The following is a 20,477-nucleotide window of genomic DNA, read 5'->3' on the forward strand; positions in this document are numbered from 1 at the left end:
TATATATATATATATATATATATATATATATATATATATATATATATATATTGTGTGTGTGTGTGTGTATTTGCATAGATCCTGCCAGATCACCTGCTGCAGAAATGCACCTTTGTCATTCTCAGGATGGCAATTTTTTTTTTTTATTGCAACTGCATTCCAGACTCAGGAAAAGCATTCCTGATAGACATTGTCACTCCCCTCAGAGCTAGTATAGGAGACAGCTGTGTTTTTGCAATGGCCTTAAGAGAGGTGCTTTGGCAATAACAAGCTCAGGGTAACTTAGGAGCAGAGGAGAGAGATACTTAAGGCTGGGGGCATAGGGGTGACAAGGAGGGCACCATATCTGAGGAGGTGACCTGGAGGTGAGTCATACTACTGGTCTGGGCCTTTCAGGGAGACCAGGTCAGGGAGGCCCTGCTGACTAGCGCAGCCTCCTAGCAGAGCCTTCAGCATTTCAGACTGCTCCCTGCCCTCATCTCTGTTCTTGTTCTCCTCTCTGCCCACCCATTCAGGAAAGGAGAGAACTGGAGAACTGAAGGAACTTCAAAACCAGAGCTTGACTCCCTGGCCAGGAGGGTCTCTCCCAGGCAGGGCTCTTGCTGAGCTGCTCAGTAGATTCCTGCTCCTGACCTCTCCCTTCCCCCTTCTCAAAATTCCCCACCAGGCTGAGGCTTCTCAAAAAAAAAAAAAAAAAAAATGCTGGGAAACAGTTTTCTTCTGGAGGTCAGGAATGAGCTGTCCCACAGGAAATACCAGATTCTTCATCTGGGGTAGCCAGCCTCCCAGCCTGCCTGGCTCTCCCCCAGCCCACGCACGTGGCTGGGATCAGTTCTGGGGCTTGAAAGAGTTGGGGCGGAGGGGCAGGGCCATGTCCAAGTGCTCCGCTGCCCTCCCGGTTGGGCCGTTGGCTCATGACTGTCTACAGTGTGTCTAACTTTGGTTTAAGGCTGAAGGCAGCTGGAGACTGAAACTGAAAGAAAACCAAGGATTCAACAGAGTTCTGTTCTCAGAGGCTCAGCCCAGACTGAGGGGAAATTCCCAGGTGGGGTTGGTTTCTGAGGGATCAGAGGTCGTCTTAGTATCCTCCTGTCCATATTCAGATGAATGGAAAGTATTCTCTCTCTAGAACATGGTTATCCTCATTCCCCTATTCCTGTGCCTCATGGTTCTCGTTCTCAAACCAGACTGTGTAAAGATCCAACTAAATCCTTTCTGCTGCAGTTTCTGCAGATTATCTTTTCAACACAGTGGGAAGAGACCAGGACCTGTTGCCCTCTGCCATGGAGGACAGAGTGACGCCTTTCCAAGGGTTAGGGTCTGTGAAAGGGTATAGGAAAATTTCCTGCCCCAGGAAAATGTTAGGCCCTAACTTTCTCCTCCAGCCTGAATGAGGTTCTCTGGTCAGCACTTCCTTCCTCTGGGGGCCTTAGCATTTTTTTTTGGTCAGGTCTGTGCATACATGTAAACGTGGAAGTGGGACTTGTAGTAGGTGGGTATGCTGAAATCTGAAGGCCCTTTAGGAATGGTGCCCACTGGCTTCCCTTCCAGTCTTGCTCTACCCCCCTCCAGGCCACACACACCCAGGATACACACAGCTCTCTCCATTGGTACCAATGGCCCATGGGAGCTGGGGGTGGGTGACTCTAGACAACAGGATTACCATGGCTCTGGCTCTGTCCTTCTCCTCATATGTGAGCCTGAAGGCAAGAACTAGGGTACTGCTACCTCCCGCCTGACCAACAGGCCTGGTCCTCAGCTGGTCTCTCCTTACACCCAGAGGGAAACTAAAGGAGAGGCCTCCAGAGGAGACGTGACCAGCCCTGGGATGAGAGAACTAGGCCCAAAGAGGTGGGTCGGGGCAAGAATAGACCCAAGTGAGGACAGTAGGAAAGAAGGCCATTTTCACCCCACTCTGAGGTGACCAGAAGACCCAACATTAAAGGGAGGCAACCCCAAGTGCTCCCACTGTCCAGTGCTCCTCATTGGTCATGATTCTCTAGACCCCATTTCTGAAAAGCCAGTGCCAAGGTCCCAGGCCACAGTCACCTCTTCAACCCAACAGAGCTTCCCACAGGCCAATGTCCTTGCAGAACAAGGATTCTAACCCTCCCACACCCACTTCTTTTCAAAATTCCCTTTCCTAAGAGTGATTTCGCAAAGTCACTGCTGCAAGCTTGGCAGAGCCCCCTTCCCTGCCACTGGGTGCAGTAGAGCTCTGCAGCCTGGGCCTGAGTCCTTACCCCTCTTGGTGAGGAGCCTCATCCAGCTATTTCCTCTGCTATATCCATGCTTTCCAGAGACAGAGGCTATTTCTCTTCCTCCTGTCCTTTTGTATTATGTCCCTGTAAAAGGATTCTCTGGGTGGAGGAGGGGTGCCTGGATAAGTGTATTTAGGACTCAACTTCATTGTGTAGTTTATCAGCAGAGAATGCCCTGGCCTCCGTGAGGAGAGGGATCACTTCCCCAGGGCCTCTCGCCTGGGCTCCCAGGGGCTGCTATGTAAGGACACTCTGCCATGCTTCAGATGCCAGGACAGGTACTAAGAAACTGCCTGGTGCATTCAACAGTTCTCTCTGTTCCTCCAGGCTCACTCTGTTCCGTCTCCATTGAGAAGGCGCTGCCCGAGGACAGAGGCCTATACAAGTGTGTAGCCAAGAATGGTGCCGGCCAGGCAGAGTGCTCCTGCCAAGTCACCGTGGACGGTAGGTCATACCCACCCATGCTATCACATATCCAGGGTCCCATCTCTCATACCCTCCCACACCTGAACTGAACTGCCCCCAGCTGTCTTTACCTCTACCTGGGCGTTCATTTGGTAGGTGCCAAGCTACCTTTTACAAAAGCAAGACAGAAAAGAAAGTGCCAGTCCCACTTGATTACCCATGTGGCCGCTTTCTATGCCCCTGCCAGGAGGAGGGGCTGTTCACCCTCTCCTACCCTCCTCGTCCTAATCCCCCACACCCAGAACCTTCTGCAAGGAATCCGGGCACAAGGGCACCAAGCAGGAGAAAGGACACACCCACAGGAAAATGACTACAAGTATTTTACAAGCCACAGCAAACAAGTGTGAGTGCTGGCGGCATAGAGCTGGTGTGGGTCCTGGGAACGTGAGGAGGGAGCTAGATGTGGGGAGCCATCCTGGAGGAGGTGAGTCGGGCTGAGTCTTTGGGTAGAGGGGACAGGGCCACCTCTGCCAAAAGAAAAGGGTAATAGCAACACAGCAGAAGGAGAGGGGATATGGGAGAAAGAGCAGTCCTGTCAGGTCTGAGTGGAATTTCCCTCTTAGGAAGGGGCAAGGCCTCACTGTGAGGCTTGGGATTTGTCCTAAAGAAACGCAGGAAGTATGCATTTATGACTCTTTTCTTCCTGGGGTGAGGAATGTAAAATTAGAGACTTGAAAGTAGAATGGACCTCATGATAGTTTAGACAAACAACATTATTATTGTTGCTGTTGTTGTTGTTGTGACGATACTGGGGATGGAACCCAGGGCCTCACACATGCTAGGAAAATTCTCTACCACTGAGTTACACCCTCATTTGACAGATGAGAAAATTGAGGCCATTCAGAGAGGAAGGCTTTCTGGTCACAGTAGGGCTGGGCCAGGGCAGAACCCCATCTCAAGGATTCCCTATCCAGTTCCCTTTCTTTGTATTTTGGGACTTGCCTGGAAATGTCTAAAAAGGTAGTTTGGGGAAAACAGTTCCTTGCCCTTGAAATGCCTGGTTAATAACCATCAGTGACATGTCAAAAAATAGTGTCCAAATAAGGCATCTCGAAGAACAGCTTTGTTGTTCTTCTGGCTCCTGAGTGGGATCACTTGAGTCCTAAGATCCTAACCTGTTTCACCGCCATCCCACAAAATGTGGAATCTTAGTCCTCATTCTGGATTTCATAATCTGATTTCCTGATCATAAAACTGAGCTCTACTGTAAGTAATGAACAGGAGAAAGGAAGAAAGGTCTTATAAAGAAAAGCCTCCTAAAAACACGCAGTGGTGATGTGAATCACATTGTTAATAGCCAAAAAGGTGAGCTAAAACTGTCCTCTTAGACTTCTGGTAATGTCCTTTTCTCACCTCAGTGAGAAAGCAGATCTGAAAAAGCAGATCTGACGGGGCAGAGTTCATGGTCAGCTGGGAGCAGGGCTTATGATACATGCTTTGAGACTCTGGGCCAGGCAGTGGCTGCTACTTTCTCCTGTGTGTCTCTCCTCACTTGGGCTGTCACCACCCAGGTCAGAGTCCCACTCTCAGGTGCCCAGTTGTAGCCTTCCTGGAAACTTGACCCCAGAAGTTAATTTATAACAGCCTCTCTCCTCACTTGGGACTCTGGCTGATTCCCCCTAATCTATTAGGAAACCAACCTGCTAATGAGGTTGTCTGCTTTGGGAACTCCTGGGCTCTCTAATTCCTATGTACATGACTGACTGCAGGCAGGAGAGCAATCCATTCTCCTTATCTGTAAAATGTCAGCACCTTTTCCAGATTTGTTTGCAAAATAAAATTTCCTTTTTTTTTCTACAGAATGTACTTGGGAATCTCTTTTTTTTTTTTTTTTTAAGGACATTCATTCTACAACTTAAGGGGCCTTTTTCACACTGAGGATGACTGGAAGAGTCTGTTACACTCCCCACTAATCTTGATGACCCCCACCATTTATCTTTGGTTCCCTCAAAGGCAGAGGTCAGGCCCCTAGTTGCAAACTAGGAGCTGAATCTTAGCAGAAGACTGGGAATAAGCTAGGAGAAAGACCAGCTGAGATAACACACCAACTCCCAGCTAATTAGGTTTTGTTTGGTTTGGTTTTCAGAGAGAAAAACAGGCAACCCTCTTCATCCTCTCCCTTCCTTCTTCTTACCCTTGCAGCTACATCTGTGCTAGACACCCTGTATAAACTCCTGCCTTCATTGTGTCCCTTCCTCTCACTGTCCACATTCCCTAGGGCATGACACTCAGGTCCCAATGGGTCTGAGTACCCTTTGAAATTGCAGGCAAAACTTGGGGTATATATGGGCCTAAGCATCTTTCTGAAAAGAGGGGTCTGTAGCTTTTAGTCCAGTTGTTAACGGGAGTCATGAATGACACTGGGTTGAAGGGACTCCCCGCCCTAAGAGGGAACCATGTTTGAGTTCACAGCCCAGGCCCTGGGTGGGCCCCCAAGTTCTCTCTCTCTCTGCAGCTGCCTGCCTGACCTCTGGACAGAACCAGTCATTGAAAGACAGTGAGGTCCCTCTTCACTGTGCTAACTTCAGCTTGGCTTCCCTCTGTCACTTAGCAGGGCTGATCATACCCCCTGAAAGTCACTTGCTGTCATTTAGCCTGTGCCCAACACCATTAAGATCATGTGTCTATAGCCAATAAGATGATATATTTCAAGATCTCATCAAAAGGAGCCCAGTAGGCTGGGTGTGGTGGCACACGCCTGTAATCCCAGTGACTTGGGAGGCTGAGGCAGGAGGATTGTGAGTTCAAAGCCAGCCTCAGCAACTTAGTGAGGCCCTAAGTAACTCAGCAACACCCTTTCTCTAAATAAAATATAAAAAGGGCTGGAGATGTGGCTCAGTAGTTAAGTGCCCTTGGGTTCAATCCCTAGTACCAAAATTAAAGCGAGTTTTGTGTCAGCCACGTGTCTGTTTCTCCTGTACATAGTATAAGGGAGGTGACCTGATAATACAGCATATCTGACAGCTTTAGTCCTGCTGTTTGGGTCTTTCTCTTGTGTGACACAGTGTTTGGGCACTTTCTTGGTTATGATCGTATCACCCTTCCTTCCAAACACGCGGAAGGCAAGTGTCAATTTGTCCCCACACAAGAGAACTAAGCCTAGAGTGGGTAAGGACTTTCCAGAAAACTTGTCCAGGAGGAGAAAAAACTGGCCTTCTGTGGCCACCATGGCCAGAGACTGTCATATTTTGGATTTTCTGGTTACCCAATAGTGGACAAGCTTTCCTCCATTAGCAAACAGACTTAGCCCGGGTGGACACCCTTCCCAGGTCATACAGACAGGCACACTAGATCTAAGAGGACCCCCACTCCAGCAGTAAGCTACATCCCAGACCACCATGGCAGGACTCAAGTGGGTCTGGTCTGCACCTTCCCATGACCTGCCAGCCCCCCGTAAAGTGAGTTACCATGGCAGAGCCCCCGGTCTCCTTCATTACCAGCCCTTTCTGTTGGGAAGTCCTTCTGAACATGGGACTAAGTAACTCATGTGATCCAGACCCAGATGAGAGGTGAAGTCCTTCTTAAGCCAGCATCCCAGGACAGGAGTCAGGAGGCACCTCAGCCCCTCACGGGCTCCTGCAGTCCTTCCCAACTCAGGTCTCCCTTCTTCAGTTGCCCCCAAGGCAACCCAGCCTTAGCTTCAGTGAGAGTGGGGCTTTGTGACCACAGAGGCTCGCCCTTGTTTGTGTAGGTGCTCCAATGGGCACCTGTGCCATCACTCATTCATTCAACAAAGAGTTGTGTGCCCGCCATGCCAGGTGCTCCTCTAGGATTGAGCATTAGCAGCAGTAAACACAGCAGAACGAGTGCTTGCTCTCAGCACTTGACCTTCTATTGGGGGGAAGTAATAGTGCAGAGGAAGAGACATGTCATTACTTCAGACAATGCTGCCTGCTGTGGAGAAGGCCCAGGGGGGCAAGTGGGAGGGGGTCCTGTTCAGAGATGGGGATTATTGAGCCCTCTTGAGGAAGGAACTTTTGAACAGAGACCTCCAGGAAGTTAGAGAAGGAGTCCCTGAGGTAAGAGAAAAGAGGTGACAGTGAGGCTATGTTTGTCCTCCCCAGGAAAAGGAAGCAACCAGGCTGATGGGGCCGGGAGCAAGGGGTTGTGTGGTGGGAGTGAGGCTGCAGAGGGCAGATGCCAGCTCAGCAAGGCTGTGTGGGCTTCGACGAGGAATCCGGATTTTATTCTGAGTGAGGTGGGACAATTCTGGACATTTGTAAAGGATCACTCAGGGCCCTGTGTGGGGTGACCAGACCCAGAACAGATACAGAGGAAAGCAGGGAGATCAGATGACAGGAGACAGTAGCATATAGGCTCAGTGGAAGTGACAAGTAATGATTGGATTCATAAATCTAGTTTGATGTAGAGCTGATAAGACTCACTGATGAGTTGGATATGGAGAGAGAAAGGGGAGGCACCGGGCGCCCCGTCCTTGCTGCATGGAAGACTTAGTTTCCATGGAAGAGTGAAGATCAATGGCAGTGCCAGCCTACCGAAGTCAGAATGTGCAGGTTGGAGGGACAATCGAGAGTTTTGTGCATGTGAGGTTGGAGATGCCCATTGGGCAGCCCAAGGAAACATGTGACATAGACAGGCATCTAGATAAATCTGAAGCTGGGGAGGGAGATCAGGGAATGGGGATCCATCCACATGTAGAGGCCATCAAATGCCCTGGAATTGACAGAGGTTCCCAGGGGTGGATGTGGATGGAGATGGGACAAAGGAGCGAGGTAGAGTCCAACATTGAGAGGCAGGGAGAGGACAGGAGTCCACAAAAGAATGGTCTCAGGGAGAAAAACACCCAGGAGAGGGAGTGTCCCAGGTCTAAATGGTGAGAATCTGAGGAAGGAAAGAATGAAGGATCAAGTGTTGGATGCTACTGCTGAGTAGAGGGGAGACTGAGCATTGGCCACTAGATATGGCAACCTGGAGATCATCGGTGACCTTGACAAGAAGGTTAAAGGGCAGTGATAGCAACAACGGCCTATTTGAGACAGAGAGCAAGTCACCTGCTCAAGTTCACCTTGACTAATTGGGAATCTAACCCCAAGACTTGGCTGCTTAGCACTGCAGCCCACTGCCCCCAGGACCATTGGCATTGCTGTTTGTCACTGAATTGGACCCAGCCTTCGTTGGCTTCAGTCCTTCTATATATATTCTCCACTCCACTCCCACTTTCACATTGATTCTTTAAGTTGTCACAGGCAGTTAATGGGTATTAGGTTCAACCAAATAGAATTGCTATTTTTTAGGCCAAAAGTAATTAAGTATTGGTGAATGGTGTGGTTCCGCCCTGTGTGAGCACATAAAGCACTTCAGCAGAGCACATGTGTGGAACAAGTACCCAGTAAATGTCACCTGTTATTTTGTAACTCACTCCTCCGTCCCTCTTCTGTTGAGCTGGTGTTATTCCCATTTTTCCAATGAGGAAGATCAGCCTCAGAAAAGTTCAGGAACTTCCCCAACGACTCACTAAACCTCAGAGCCAGAAAAGAGCTCAAGTTCCCAACTAGAAAGTGCTATCCTTTCATGCTAGCAAGCTGCTTGGTCTTTGGCAGAAAGAGAGGCCAGCGATGAAGAATGGACGACCTCCTGGGAGAGGCTGGAGCCCAGCCCCTCTGCTCTGTCCCCTCATGGGTCTCTTAGAAGCTCCGACCCACTCTCAGAAGCTTCCCAAGACCTCATTCCTCTGCCTAGGGCCAGAGCCCAGGGATCCAACCTCTTGGGGGAAACAAAAGAAAAAATGCCAAATGTCCCCTTGAGGGTGTGAGTCCAGAATGAGCCCAGGAGTGGAAAGGGTGAGGCATTATCCGTATAAGGACAAGTTTCCCTGTCTCTGTCAAGGCCCCCCACTTCCCTACACCTCCATCTTCCCTCTGCACACTCCTTTGGGTGCACACCAGGCCAGCAAAGGACTCTAGCCCTGAGGCCCAGATCTAGAAATGAAGTTCAGTTTCATCACAAAATAGATTAAAATAGACAGAAAAGACAAGCTTCTCTTAAACTTTTATTACTATTATTTTTATCCCCTGGACAGCCATGTGAGCACAAAGCTGGTTTTGATTAAGCGTGTGGTCCTTCCAGCCCACTCCTCCTGCGGTTCTCATGGAGGAGGCGTAGTGGTTCAGCATCCCTGCCTGGGGCCCCTGGTGCATGCACAGCCCCCACAGTGTTGGCACTTTAGGAGGGACGGGGCTCCAGGCCTAGAGTATGCCTGGTTTGAAATGGAAACTCAAGCCCTTTTCCTCATGGCCAGACTGAAAGATAAAGTGCAGTGAAACTTCTTAAAACAAGGCTCAAAGCACATCCAGTGTGGTTACTCACACATCTGGGGGGCCTGCAGCCCCCTAGAGCAGAGGACAGTGCAGGAATGATAGGGGCTGGTGCAGGGATTCTGAAGGTAGAAAATGTTAAAGTCAACTCGGAGGAGTGAGAGATCGTGGTTAGCAGGAAGAGTGAGCTCACTTAGGCAAAAGACCCTTCTTGGTCTCCAGAGCCCCATTGCATGCATTCTGTCCTTTGGGACTTGGGCCACTGTGGGGTAGAGAAAACAAGAGTCATTCCCTTTGAACAGATAAGAAAACAGAGACATGGGACAGTTTAAGTGACTTGCCCATGTTCTTGAGATTGCTGATGACAAAGCCACAACTAGAACTGTCCTCTCTTCATCCTTCTGTGATGGGTGCTTGAAAGTAAAGCCCAGCACATCCCTCCTTTCAGAAGCCCAGGGAAACTGGGCCTCTCCTCCTTTGCTTGCTTCTACTCAGTTTTCCCACCTGTGGGTGGTGGGGAAACCAGTCCTTCTTTCTCTGCCTTCTCTATGCTCTGGGACTCACCAGGAGAAAGAGAGATCTGAACCAAGGAATGCAGAACTTTGTGCACATCCCCACCTCCACTCCTCCTCTGGGAAAAGGGCAAAGAGAAATTTCTGCATGTACTTTCTTTCAAGTCCTAGGGGGACTTTCTCTTCCTCTACCCAGCTCCACATGGAATTGGTGCCCTGGGGTGTGGGCAGCTCCCTAAGATCCTGGTGGCATTGGCTACGGATGGCAAAGACCTGCCACCATCTGGTGCTCCTTTGCACTTCTGGACAGTGGTGGGATTAGGGTGACATGCCGTGGGGGCAGGTTAGGGGCTGGGTTATCAAGCACTGCTTCAAAGGATCTCTTCCACTCTTGTCCCTTTATCCCCATCTCCTGCTATAGATTAATAGAAAGTCCTACTTACGATCCAGTCATTCCCACAGTTCCATGTATATGGCTTTTGCCCTTTTTCAGTGGTGAGCCCCCCATCTCCTGCCCAGCCCAGAGACCTCTGAACTGAGCCAGCAAGGTGCCTCTGTTACGGGATTACCATATCCCCATCCCCACCGTGTCTAATTTAGCTGCTGCAGCAATGTTTCACCATCCCTGCCTTGGGGAGGGACAGCAGAAGCCCTCGAGTGGGTCCTCGCCTCAGGAGGTGGGAAGGGAGGCTGACTAGTGTTAAGTCTCAGAAATGATGCTGTGTGAGAAGGATAGCATAGGCAGCTCCACTTCTAGAGCAGGCAGGGACCCAGATGCTATGTAGAAAGAGACATGCCTCCAGGTGAGAGCTCAGAGAGCCCATGAGACAGGAAGGATATGTCCCTGGCCCCTTCACTCTGTGCTCCTGGTTCCCACCCCAGAGCCCAGATGAGGTAAGATCAGCCAGGGCTGCCATCCTGAAAGGGAGGGGAGCAAGATAGCCCTTCCTCCCCAGCCAAGCCACAGGAAGTGGCCAAAGCCTCTGGAAAGTGCCCCACCCTCCTTCCTCCCTCTGAGTTTCCTCTCCTCCCAAGCAGGAAAAGGAGGATAGGAAGGGGGTTCAGAGAGCTACCCACCCAACCTGTCCCCAAAAAGTGTTCCTTGTAGGGAAAGGAAGACCAGAGAGCATGGTGACATTGATTCAGCAAGTATTTCTTATCTGAGTCCTAGATGGTTTCCCCACAAGTTTGTAAAGTCCCTTCTCCTGGGGGCCCAGTGGGGGCTTTTTCTGCCCAGCCCCACCCAGCCATAGTGAAGAGTCCCTGCTGCTAGACAAGGGAGGGTTCCTCAGACATTATCTGGGCTCTGCCTTAGCATGGGAGAAGGAGCCTGGAGCAGAGGCCTGAGGAGCACTGTCCCCATCCCCATCGTGTCTAATTTAGCTGCTGCAGCAATGTTGCACCATCCCTGCCTTGGGGAGGGATAGCAGAAGCCCTCAAGTGGGTCCTCGCCTCAGTCTCAGGGGAGAGGCACGCTAGCTGCCTGCTCTGAGGTCTTTATCTGGTCTGTTATGGGCCAAGTGCAACAGCATGTCTGAAAAAATCAGAGACTGACCGCAAGCCCCTCCAGACCGTGAGCTACGTCCTCTCCTTCCTCTGTGTGAGACCTCTTTTTGAAAGTGTTTTTGGAAGTCTGGAACATTCAGCTGAGTGAGTCAAGGCCCAAGGAAGGAAAAGATGGGGGAGCTGAGCCAGAGGGTAGGATGGCCACAGCCTGGACAGCAGCGGTATTTCTGGCAGCCTGTGCAGAGGGGAGTACTAACCAGCTCCCAGTAGCCTATCCATCCATCTTGCCAGGGTGACTGTCCTACCACCTGATTTATCAGCCATGGCAGCCTTTCCTTCTTTGGTGCCAGTGGAGGCCGGGCCGGCCCAGCAGGCACCGAGGGCCTCCCAAGGAATGCAGGATGGGTGAGCCATACGAGGCTTGAGGTGGGATCCTGACTGAGGTGCCTCCTCTATTCATCTCCTTGGACAGCCTCCCAGTGATGTTTGTGTCCCCTGTTTTGTTCCAGATGCTCCAGACACTAAGAACACCAAGGCCCCGGAGATGAAATCCCGGAGGCCCAGGGGCCCTCTTCTCCCTGTGCTAGGAACGGAGAGTGAGTATTGGCTCTGCTTTGCCTCGCAAACTCAAGGGACACCCAGGACTGGGGGGGTGGGGGTGGGGGGTAGACGGGTGTCAGAGCCTCTGTCTCCTGAGCATCCCTCTGGCTTGAGTGTCTCCAGGTCTGGCTTCTGCCCATATGCCACAGTACCCGGTGACCTTCTTGTGACCTTTTCTTATCTTCCTCCTTCCCCCATAACCTGTCCACTACATGTGCACATCTCTGTCCCCCTCAACATCACTCATACTCTTTTTACTTTGTTACTGAGCCCCACCCCCACTCCCTGCAAGAGTGAACCACTCCTCAATTGACTCTGCTTTGCCAGGGAACCTCTCTAAATTGTAATCATTCCCAACTGAAATACCAGTGGTCCCCAGCACCTGTGAAATCCCATACAAGTGAACTTTTTGCAAGATCATGCCTAGACATAACTATTGTGCCTGTGTACATGTGGTCCCTTATGTCCTGGCTGCCACCTCTCTCCCAGCTCTGCCTCTCACTCTCTCACTCCTATTTTATATTCAAGCCAGACTGAGCTCCTCACTGAACCGTAGCCATCCCCTGAGGTCCTCCCAGCATGCCTGTGCTCTGGCACCTCTCTCCATGGGCAACCTTTCTGACAAACTCCCACTGCAAAACCAGATCAGCCCCGAGTTCTTCCTCCTTTTATCTCAAAGTAACTCTCTGGGAGCTCAGAGCATTGGCAGCTCCCTCATCCACCAACTGTCTCCTTACCAAGCATGGAAACAGGTCCTTCTCTCATGGAACCTTCCTTGAGGGCCTAGCATGAGCCTCAGAATGGCACATGCTATGCCTTGCTCTTGGAGGACCCTCCCTGGTGTCTCTCAGAGTCAAATTGCAGAGTGACATAAATATGCAAGGATGAAAGGAACTTCTCCATGATCCAGACCATAGACAGTTACGCCTTCCTTTCGACCTTGATTCCCCCAGGGCCTATCCACCCATTTGGCATGGTGCCAAGAGCACACACTGCTTTACAGGCCCACAAAAATGTGCTGTCCTATAAAATTAGAAGAAAAAAATGAACTGTTCAAAGACAATGTTTTGAGTTCATAATATTAATATAGTCATCCTTTATGCCAGAGAAATTGTGAACTATAATTTATATAACTAAAATATAATATATATAATATTCAATTAAATATGTATTAAGGATGAAGGAGCCCATGAAGGCAAAAGTCATAGAGCAGCCCTGGCTTCTACAGTGATTATTAGTATAGTTTCATTAGCAGAACTATCCTTTGAAACCTCCAGTTTTAGCAGGATGCTGGTTACTTGGACAGCCCCAACACACTGTTTTAAAACAAACAACAGAAAAGTCAGGTTCTTACCTAGACAAATAGAGGAAAGTAATCATCCTGATGATACAGAAGACCACTTCTCTTTTTCCATTATGTAGCAGTGTTTTATGACTTTCACCTTACTCTCCTCTTTCTTCCTCTCTCCCCCCTCCCTCCCTCCATTCCTTCCTTCCTTCTTTCCTTCTTTTGTTAGGCGATGTGTTCACCTTCCTGATGATGAATTTGGGTTCCCTGAACACAAGCCTGGGGTGTCAGACTGCAGTATGGTGGGGCCACCAAAGTGAAAAGATATTTACCCAAAGTGGGGAAGTAATCCCCAAGAATAGTGGAGGGACCACTATCAAGAAGCTTCAAAGATCAAGAGTGGACATTAAATAAGTTATTGGAAGCGCAGAAAAACCAATCTAAGAAGAACCTAGTAGGGATGGGATAATAGTTATTCTTTCCAAATATTTTCTGGGACCATGCCATGTTCAATATTGGGAAATGAAAGCAGATGAGATGTTGTCCCGAAAAGAACACCGGGACTGTGACTAGGGTGTCATGTGGTAGTTCACTTCTCAGGGGCAGAGGTTCAGCAGCCTCCTGTCCAGTGTGATCCTGAGGGAGGTGAGGAGAGGTCAAAGGGGAACTGTGGAGGAGAAAAACAAGCAGGAGACAATGAGCAGACCCAGAGCTGGGCTCCTTGCCCTGGAAAACAGGAGGCTGTGGAAAACCCCAATCAAGTTGTCATCATCCAACTCTGGATCCGCAGCTGGCGGCCCTGCCTGCATATTAGTTTCACCTGGGGAGCTTGGAAGCCACCACTGCCTGGACTGCTCCCCAGACTAATTAAATCAGAACCTCGGGTGGGAGCAGGGCTTCAGTATTTGTTTATGCTCCCAGGTCATTCCAGTGTGTGGTCACACTGGAAAGAGGGAAAGTGGTGCCCCCCACTGTTGGTCTAGGGCAGCAGAAGGGTATCTTCCTGCTGCCTCCGTGTAGAGCCGACACCCTGGGAGGGTCTCCCAAGGCACCCTGTGGTGTGGAGGGGCACAGCTTGCAGAAAGCTCTATGAAAATGCACACATCGTGACTGGATTAACTCCATAACTCCATCTACCCCCAAATCCATTCACCCCACAAATGTATTCAGTTTCTTCTTTCTGCATATTTGCGTATTTGTGAATATATAAGTACATCAGCAGGATTTTTCTCCCCATAGAAATGAAATCCTGCAGTCTGTCTCTCTCTGCCACGTGCATTACCTTCCGCAGTCCAAGACATGTCCAGTTTCATGAGTGGTCTGTGTGTGTGTGTGTGTGTGTGTGCGTGCTTTTGTCAAGGGCCAAAAAGTACCTAATCTAAGGAGGAAATCCATCTTTCCTGAGGGAAGGGTGAGTGATTTTCCTGTCAAACATTGTGGCCAGATCCTTCTCTGCATGGCCTCCTCTCTCCAGCATGATAGTTTGGTCCTGTAAGCCAGCAGTTGAGGGGCAGAGTGGACAAAGCTTACCCCCACTGTGTCCTGGGGGCCCCTGGGAGCCTCATTGTGGCCAAGCACTTGAAGAGCCAAATCGGTGTGCTCCGAGTGAGCTGTCAGGAGGATGAAAGGAAATGGAGCAAAGCACAAGTTGACCTGGTGGACACCAGCTCACAGATGAAAGAGGGAGATGGTGTGCGGGGCCGGGGCTGGGGGCGGTGGTTAGAATGAGGGAGCCTCCAGACCAGGTTATGAAGGAGGAGAGGAGTGTAATTTGTGTGGTTTGGTTGAGGAGGAATGATAACATAAGAGGGACAGAGGCAGGCAGGAGCTTGGGGTGAAACCGCAGAGGCCAGAGTGAGGGCAGCTGAGCGGACCCCCTGGGCAGCAGCCTTCGCCTCAGGTGCTCTGGCTAGGTCACTTCCGCTCTCTCACTCTGCTCTGCTACAAGTAATTGCTGTTCCCATTTTGCGAATGAGTGAAACTGATTCTAAGAGACAAAATTATCATGCCCCAGGGCCTCCCAGCTGGGAAGGAGTAGAACTGTCATGCCAAGCCTGATCTATGCTCCTGTCACGGCCCCCTGCACCTTGTCCTCTCAGGGATGTACTCTGTGCTGTCCACACAAGCTGAGCAGAGCTTCCTCCAGCCCTTGGGGCAGCAGGAGGAGAGAGGGATTGGGCCCCCAGGACTGGCAGAGGTCTGGTTGTCATTCAGCTGGGGGATAGGGAGGGCAGCAGCTGGCACGCATACCTGGATTCAGAGGCTTATCAGGGTGCTTGCTGCATGCCCTCGCTGGGATCTTTTCTATATCTAATTTCAAAGTGACAGAAAAATTACAAGAATAGTACAAGAAACTCTTGAATGCTCCTTACTTGAAATTCAACAATTACTTACATTTTGTTCCTTTTTTATCATTTTCTATATATTATGCATATATATATATATATTCATTTGGGTGGATGAATCCATATAAGACCAAATTTTATATCCATGCCCTGGACTTCTAACTCACTGTGTGTCTTCTAAGAATGTAACCACAGTGCAATTATTGAAATCAGGAAATTTGATATTGAACAATGGCATTCTCTCATCAACCCACAGTCTACCTTCCAGTTTAATACCAGCTTAATAAGCGGATTCACAGATTTCTCCTATTAGTCTGTATAAGGTGGTGATCTTTTGAAGAGATCAATGAGCATTTTACAACTTGAGTATCTGGCCCCTGAGTGGGTTCATAATCAGTATTTGATTTTCTATCAATTCATGAGTTCTATGCTTTAGGGTTCCTATCTCCACTGCGATTTAAGGATTATACAGATGGAACATCCCTTTTATTCCATGCCTGGCCTTGAGCCTCATCTCTGACATTGGACCATCCCAGTCACTATGTTAGACTGTCTCAGATTATGATGCTTTTATTTATTTTTTTAATATTTATTTTTTAGTTTTAGGTGGACACAATATCTTTATTTTGTTTGTATGTGGTGCTGAGAATCGAATCCAGTGCCTCACGCATGCTAGGCGAGCGCGCTACCACTTGAGCCACATCCCCAGCCCATGATGCTTTTATTTTATTTTTGCTATACCAAGGCTTCATGCATGCATGCCAGGCAAGTGCTCTACCACAGAGCTACATACCAGCCCCACCTCCTACCCACCTTTTTTTTAAGACAGGGCCTCATTTTGTTGGCTGAGTCTGTCCTCATACTAGCAATCCTCCTGCCTCAGCTCTTTGAGTTCCTGGATTACCGGTGTGCACCACTGAGCCCAGCTGATGCTTTTAAATATCTTCGCCACCACCTCCAAACCCATGTGTCTCCCTGAAACCAAAAGTCGTGTCAATTTGAAAGCATTTTTGGATATCAAACAATGTCCAGTTTTTGTGAAGGTTTCCCCCAAATCAAATCTTTCTTCTAAACATTTTTTGCAGGTTGGGGGAAGTGCTAGGTCCTGAAAGGACTTAAAGGGCTGGAAGCAGTGGCTCAGGAGAATGAGGCAAGAGGATCATGAGTTCAAAGCCAGCCCCAGCAAAAGCGAGGCACTAAGCAATTCAGTGAGACCCTGTCTCTAAATAAAATACAAAATAGGGCTGGGGATGTGGCTTAGTGGTTGAGTGCCCCTGAATTTCATCCCTAATACCAAAAAAAAAAAAAAGGCGAGGGGCTGAAAGGAAATGCTTGAGAGGTTAGGATTTAGCATCAAGACTTGCCTGATAGTGAAAGATGTGGGACTGGAGAGAAGCTGAGATTTTTCCATAAACATCTCTGAAAGCAGGCAGCAACTCCACTTTCTCCCAACCAAAGTGGTGGCTGATCTATGGGTATAATAGTGCCCAGTGACTTCCACACATATGTGTGTGACTCTGTGATACTCACCCACCAGGCTGCTACCTCTAATTTCTTCCCCAGCTCACCCAGTATCTTCCATAATTCAATTAACTGGTGATGGGTCCTCCCCAGGAAGAACCTAGGGGCACCCTGCTGGCCCTGCTGCCCAACCATCTTGAGCTGCCTCCTTCACAAATATCCTGATGTTCTATGTCTTGGGGGTTTGGGAATGGGTGTTTGCGTTAACCAGAGGAGCTATGTCCCCCTAGAACCTTCCTAATGTGAAGGAAGGTGAGTGGAAAATTTGCCCAGAGATTTTCATTCTAGGAAAACAACCAATATTTCTTCTCAAATCTATAAGGACACACTGGAAGAAGGCCAGAGCATGCGGAAGGGGAAGGGGCCTTGAACGTGCCCCAGTGCTGGGCAGCAGGATTCAGCCTTCTTGGAGTAGGTGCTCACTTCCCTCCACCCAGCCTGTGTCCCTTTCAGGAGCCTTTTGCAGAAAGTGAATGCTGATTTGGGGAATTGTGAAGGGTTTGATGCCTATTTTTAGTTAACTACTTAAAAAGGGAAATGTCCCCAGAGAGGCAGAGATCCAGGGACCTGCCTGTACCCAAGGCCATTTAGTGCTAGCTCCCTAATTCTCCTCTCAGACTTTTCACTCTTGGCAGGGATGCACTTATGTCTTCAGGTTGAGTGGTCTGTAGACTGTGAGACACTGATTCCCTCTCTTCCAGGACAGAAGAAAAGTTCTGGAGGTGGGGGTTAGTTTAGACTTGGTCAGTCTGGACCAGAAGCAAAAGTCAGATTACCTGATGTCAGACATGAGGAAGCTGCTTTCCCCAGCCCTGCCCCAGCTTTCCCATGAGGCTTTCAAATTTGATGCTTTGATATGTGATTATTTTATTGGGCTACTTCACTTCCAAACTCCCTCTCCTGTCTACTGAGGAGGGCTTAACACCTAGTCATTTTGATCTAGAAGGTGACAGAACAGAGACTTCTCCTTGTCACAGAAAGTTGCACAAGGAATCCCAGGGCTCTTCTCTCTCTCAACATCAGAGCCCAGGACTAGGGTGGGGTAATCCTTGGGAATTCCAAGATAACAGAGACCTTTGGGGTTCCACTCATTCCTTGAATAGCTACTTGTCAAGCATGTGCCAGGTATCGTGCTAAGCACCAGGGATACAGAAGGGACCCTATTGTTGTCCTTAGGCAACTTGCTGTAATACATGCTTATCAGGAGCTGATTTTTTTCTTAATTTTTTTAATTTGTTTTAATTAGTTATACATGACAGTAAAATGAATTTATGCACTTTGATATATCATACATAGCAAACATAGATGGGTTATATTTTCTCATTTTTCTGATTGTACACGTTGTAGAATCACATCAGTCATATGTACATAAGGTAATAATGTCTGTTCCATTCTACTATCATTCCTATCCCCACCTCCCCTCTCCTCCCCTCCTTTCACTCTCCTCTATCTCATCTAAGATAACACTATTCTTCCCTATTGCCTCCCCCGCTTGTGAATTAGCATCCACATATCAGAGAAAACATTTGGCCTTGGTTTTGGGGGGATTTTTATTTTGCTTAGCATGATAGTCTCCAACTTCAGGAGCTGATTTTGGCAATGGCAGTGCATTGGATGAGCATTGTGGGACATGAACCCAGCCTGGTGGTAGCAATGACTGAGCTGAGACCTGTCTGAAGAATGTGCAAGAGTCAGCCCAGGGAGGGGGCCCCAGCATGTACAAGGAGCTGAAGGCAAAAGGCTGGTGTTGCAGAAACCAAAAGAAATTCAATGTAGAATATAGAGCACTGCCACCCAGGGGACTGTGCAGGGACCATCCATGGCACCTGGAAGCCTGGAATCTATTTTTAACAAGTTCTCCAGGTGATCACAATACATGCTAAATTGTGAGAACCATGGATATTGAGTACAGAGGGCATAATGGAGGTGCTCCCCAAGAGGGTGCAATGGGAAAGAAGGATGAAGATGGAAGCCAGGGATAGCTCAGGGCCCTTATCAGGTCAGGTGGGCTTGGTCCTGAGTGGCAGTGGGTAGCCACTGGAGAGATTTTAGTCACTGGAATGACTTCAGATTTTTATTTGAGAAAGACAACTTTTTTGGGGGTGACCGATGTGTTAGGACAAGGCTGGGAGACCAGAGGCCTAGGGGTGGTACCCTTTGGACTAGGTGACAATGAAGGGCATGTGGGCAAATTGAGCAGGTATTTAGTTGATGAAATCAGTGGGCATTTGTGAGTAGATATGGCCTTGGAAAGATGAGGTCAGGAGCAGTTTGGAAAGAAGATCCTGGATATGGTTTTGGCAATGTGGGCTTGCAGTATGTTTGGCATCTCCCAAGGAGATGATGGTTGGGTGGTTGGATGCAGAGGTGTGGACTCAGGAAACGGGAAAATGTGGATAGGAGAGGTTGATAGAAAAGAAGACTAAGTACCCAGAAAGTTTGAGGGGGACAGGCTGTGCCAGGAGAAGTGTGTTGTCTGGGGCTTCCTGCGTCTTGGAGGTGCCTGAGCCCCTCCTCAGAGGGGCAAACTTCGTGACAAGTTAGAGGGGGATCTGCCTTCCTCACCCAACTCCCTGTGGCTAGTAGCCAACATGGAATTTGCAAAATGGTTGAATTTCATTTTCCTTCTAGGATGTTCCTCTATGATAGTGGTGGGTATATAAAGGTTGGATTATTGGAGATGGGGACAAGAGGCAAAGGACCAGCAGAAATAATAAAATAATAAGCCTTAATCCAGAGAAGAGGAAACTGGGTAGTAACCCAAGAAGTACTAAGAGTTTGGGCATCTGGACCAGCAAGAGGATCCAAATTGGGGAGAAGGAGCACAGGGTGATGCATGGAAGCCTCATGTAGGTGCAAAGCTCAACTGATCTATAGGTGGCCCGCTAAGTAGTTGAAGGAGCTACAGAAGAAGCGGAGAAATCCTCTGGGGATCTGTTTGTTTGGGAAAGAGGGATGAAGGGGGCGGGGGAAGGGCTGGTGGTAGAGCATGCACTGTATGCTCTGTTTTCTTTATAACAGATTTTATTTATGTTTCTCGCATCTTTTAAATATGGAAACTGAAGCTCTAAGAAGTTAAATAACAAGTTTTAAGCCGCACAGCTTAGTGAGTGACAAGCAGTACTGAACCCAAGTCTAGCTCCAGAGCTTGTGGCCCCTCTGCAGTTCTGTAGGACAGAGAAGGATTCCAAAGACCTGGGTTGGAGCAGAGCCTCAGCCTTAGCTGGAGAAGAAAGCAGCCAGACACCAGATGGCAGGAGGCTGTGGTCCTATTTCTAGCCAGGCCATGCCTGGTTCTATGAACTTGGCAAGCCACCTGACTTTTAGGAGACTCCATCTCCTCCATGAAATGAAAGCAGGTGAGATGCCCTACTTGTATGTGTTTGGAGTAAGAACCATATGGGGAACTCCTTCTGAAAGAAATGGGGTTTTAGAATTCAATGACTCTGCTTCCCTGTGAGCCCAGAACATCATTAATGGATTCCAGCAGATGGTCATATAAAATATGGATAGCATACAGAACATTTTTAACATTTAAAATTGTTGTTACTGATAGGAATCAAACCAGCTTCAAATGCTAGCCAACTCAAACAGTGTAGTTCCAAATTTATAGAACAAACAAAAATACAGCCTTCAATCTTATTTAACTGTAACATTGAAAGATCCGTATTAGTTAGGACTCTACTTGTAGCTGCATATGTTAA

At 48.7% G+C, this 20,477-nt stretch overlaps 1 protein-coding gene across 11 annotated transcripts in view; it reads left to right on the plus strand.

Annotated features, from left to right (window-relative positions):
* The window catches only part of Mylk (myosin light chain kinase), a 182,713-nt gene that overhangs the window by 104,332 nt on the left and 57,904 nt on the right, over positions 1-20,477 (plus strand). For 10 of the 11 annotated variants that reach the window (XM_048794157.1, XM_048794159.1, XM_048794160.1 and 7 more), the window contains 2 exons: positions 2,589-2,705; positions 11,529-11,615. In XM_048794157.1, the coding sequence (XP_048650114.1) occupies positions 2,589-2,705; positions 11,529-11,615 (204 nt within the window). Of the gene's footprint in view, positions 1-2,588; positions 2,706-3,017; positions 3,151-11,528; positions 11,616-20,477 lie in introns of those variants that run through there. The other variant, XM_048794165.1, reaches the window with a different exon arrangement.

Source organism: Marmota marmota, unplaced genomic scaffold, assembly GCF_001458135.2.
Source record: "Marmota marmota marmota unplaced genomic scaffold, marMar, whole genome shotgun sequence".
NCBI classification, from domain to species: Eukaryota; Metazoa; Chordata; class Mammalia; order Rodentia; family Sciuridae; genus Marmota; species Marmota marmota.